This window comes from Helobdella robusta (assembly GCF_000326865.2).
Source record: "Helobdella robusta unplaced genomic scaffold HELROscaffold_522, whole genome shotgun sequence".
Lineage (NCBI taxonomy): Eukaryota > Metazoa > Annelida > Clitellata > Rhynchobdellida > Glossiphoniidae > Helobdella > Helobdella robusta.
Genome location: NW_008705272.1, coordinates 3,950 through 4,887, shown reverse-complemented (window position 1 = coordinate 4,887; position 938 = coordinate 3,950). Strand labels below are relative to the sequence as shown.

General features: G+C 29.9%; 1 protein-coding gene across 1 annotated transcript in view; it reads left to right on the top strand.

Annotated features, from left to right (window-relative positions):
• The window catches only part of HELRODRAFT_184453 (hypothetical protein), a gene marked incomplete at both ends in the record, with an annotated part of 5,816 nt that overhangs the window by 2,303 nt on the left and 2,575 nt on the right, over positions 1–938 (top strand). Inside the window, one exon of the mRNA XM_009028048.1 lies at positions 157–766. Within this exon, the coding sequence (XP_009026296.1) occupies positions 157–766 (610 nt within the window). The remainder of the gene's footprint in view (positions 1–156; positions 767–938) is intronic.

Below are 938 nucleotides of genomic sequence, written 5' to 3'. Positions count from 1 at the left end.
ATTAATACATTCATTGAAAACTGTTTTTTTAATTTGTAGGATAATTGAACGAATTGATGGATCAATAGATTGATTGATCAATCGAAATTCATTGCATGAATGAAGATATGAATGAGCGGATAGACGAATGAGTGTATGAATGAATGAATGAATTAGGAAAAGAGCAAAACAGTCGACGGACGAGTCTACTGTTGAGGATTATTATGATGAGGACTGCGCTGCTAACAACTACAACTTCAACAATAAAAACACTAAACTCACCAGAAACAACAACAATAACAACAACAACAACAATAATAGTAATAATGAAAATATTGGATATGCAAATTGTGCAGACGATTGCGACGATGAAAATTATGATAGTATCAACAACAATGACGACTGTATCAACAACATTGATGGCGGTTGTGATAATGATTACAGTGGTTGTGATAATGATGTTGATTATTATGATGATACGAATGCCATAGGAGGTGGTGGGGGTGGCGGTGGTGGTGTTGGTGGTGATCCCGAAATAATTCGTCCAACGGTTAACAATAATAACAACAATAATATTTACAACAACAACAATAATAATAATAACAACAAAAACAGTGTTATCAATAGTGGCAATAATAATAATAATTATAATAATAAAAATAAAATGATTAAAAATCCCAAAAACAAAAACATGAGATCTCGCAACGATAATAATAAAAGTGATAGTAATATAAATGATAGCAATAATAATAATAACAATAAAAATAGTAAAAATAATACTGCCAAGGTACTTGTTAGTAGCAAATACAAAAATATGGCCGGCTTATATGATCAACGACCGAAGCAGAAACAACACAACACTAGGAACAATAACAACGATCATAATTGTATTAGTCATAATAATAACAACAATAATAATAATAATGATGATACAAATAATAATAACGATAAAATAAAGA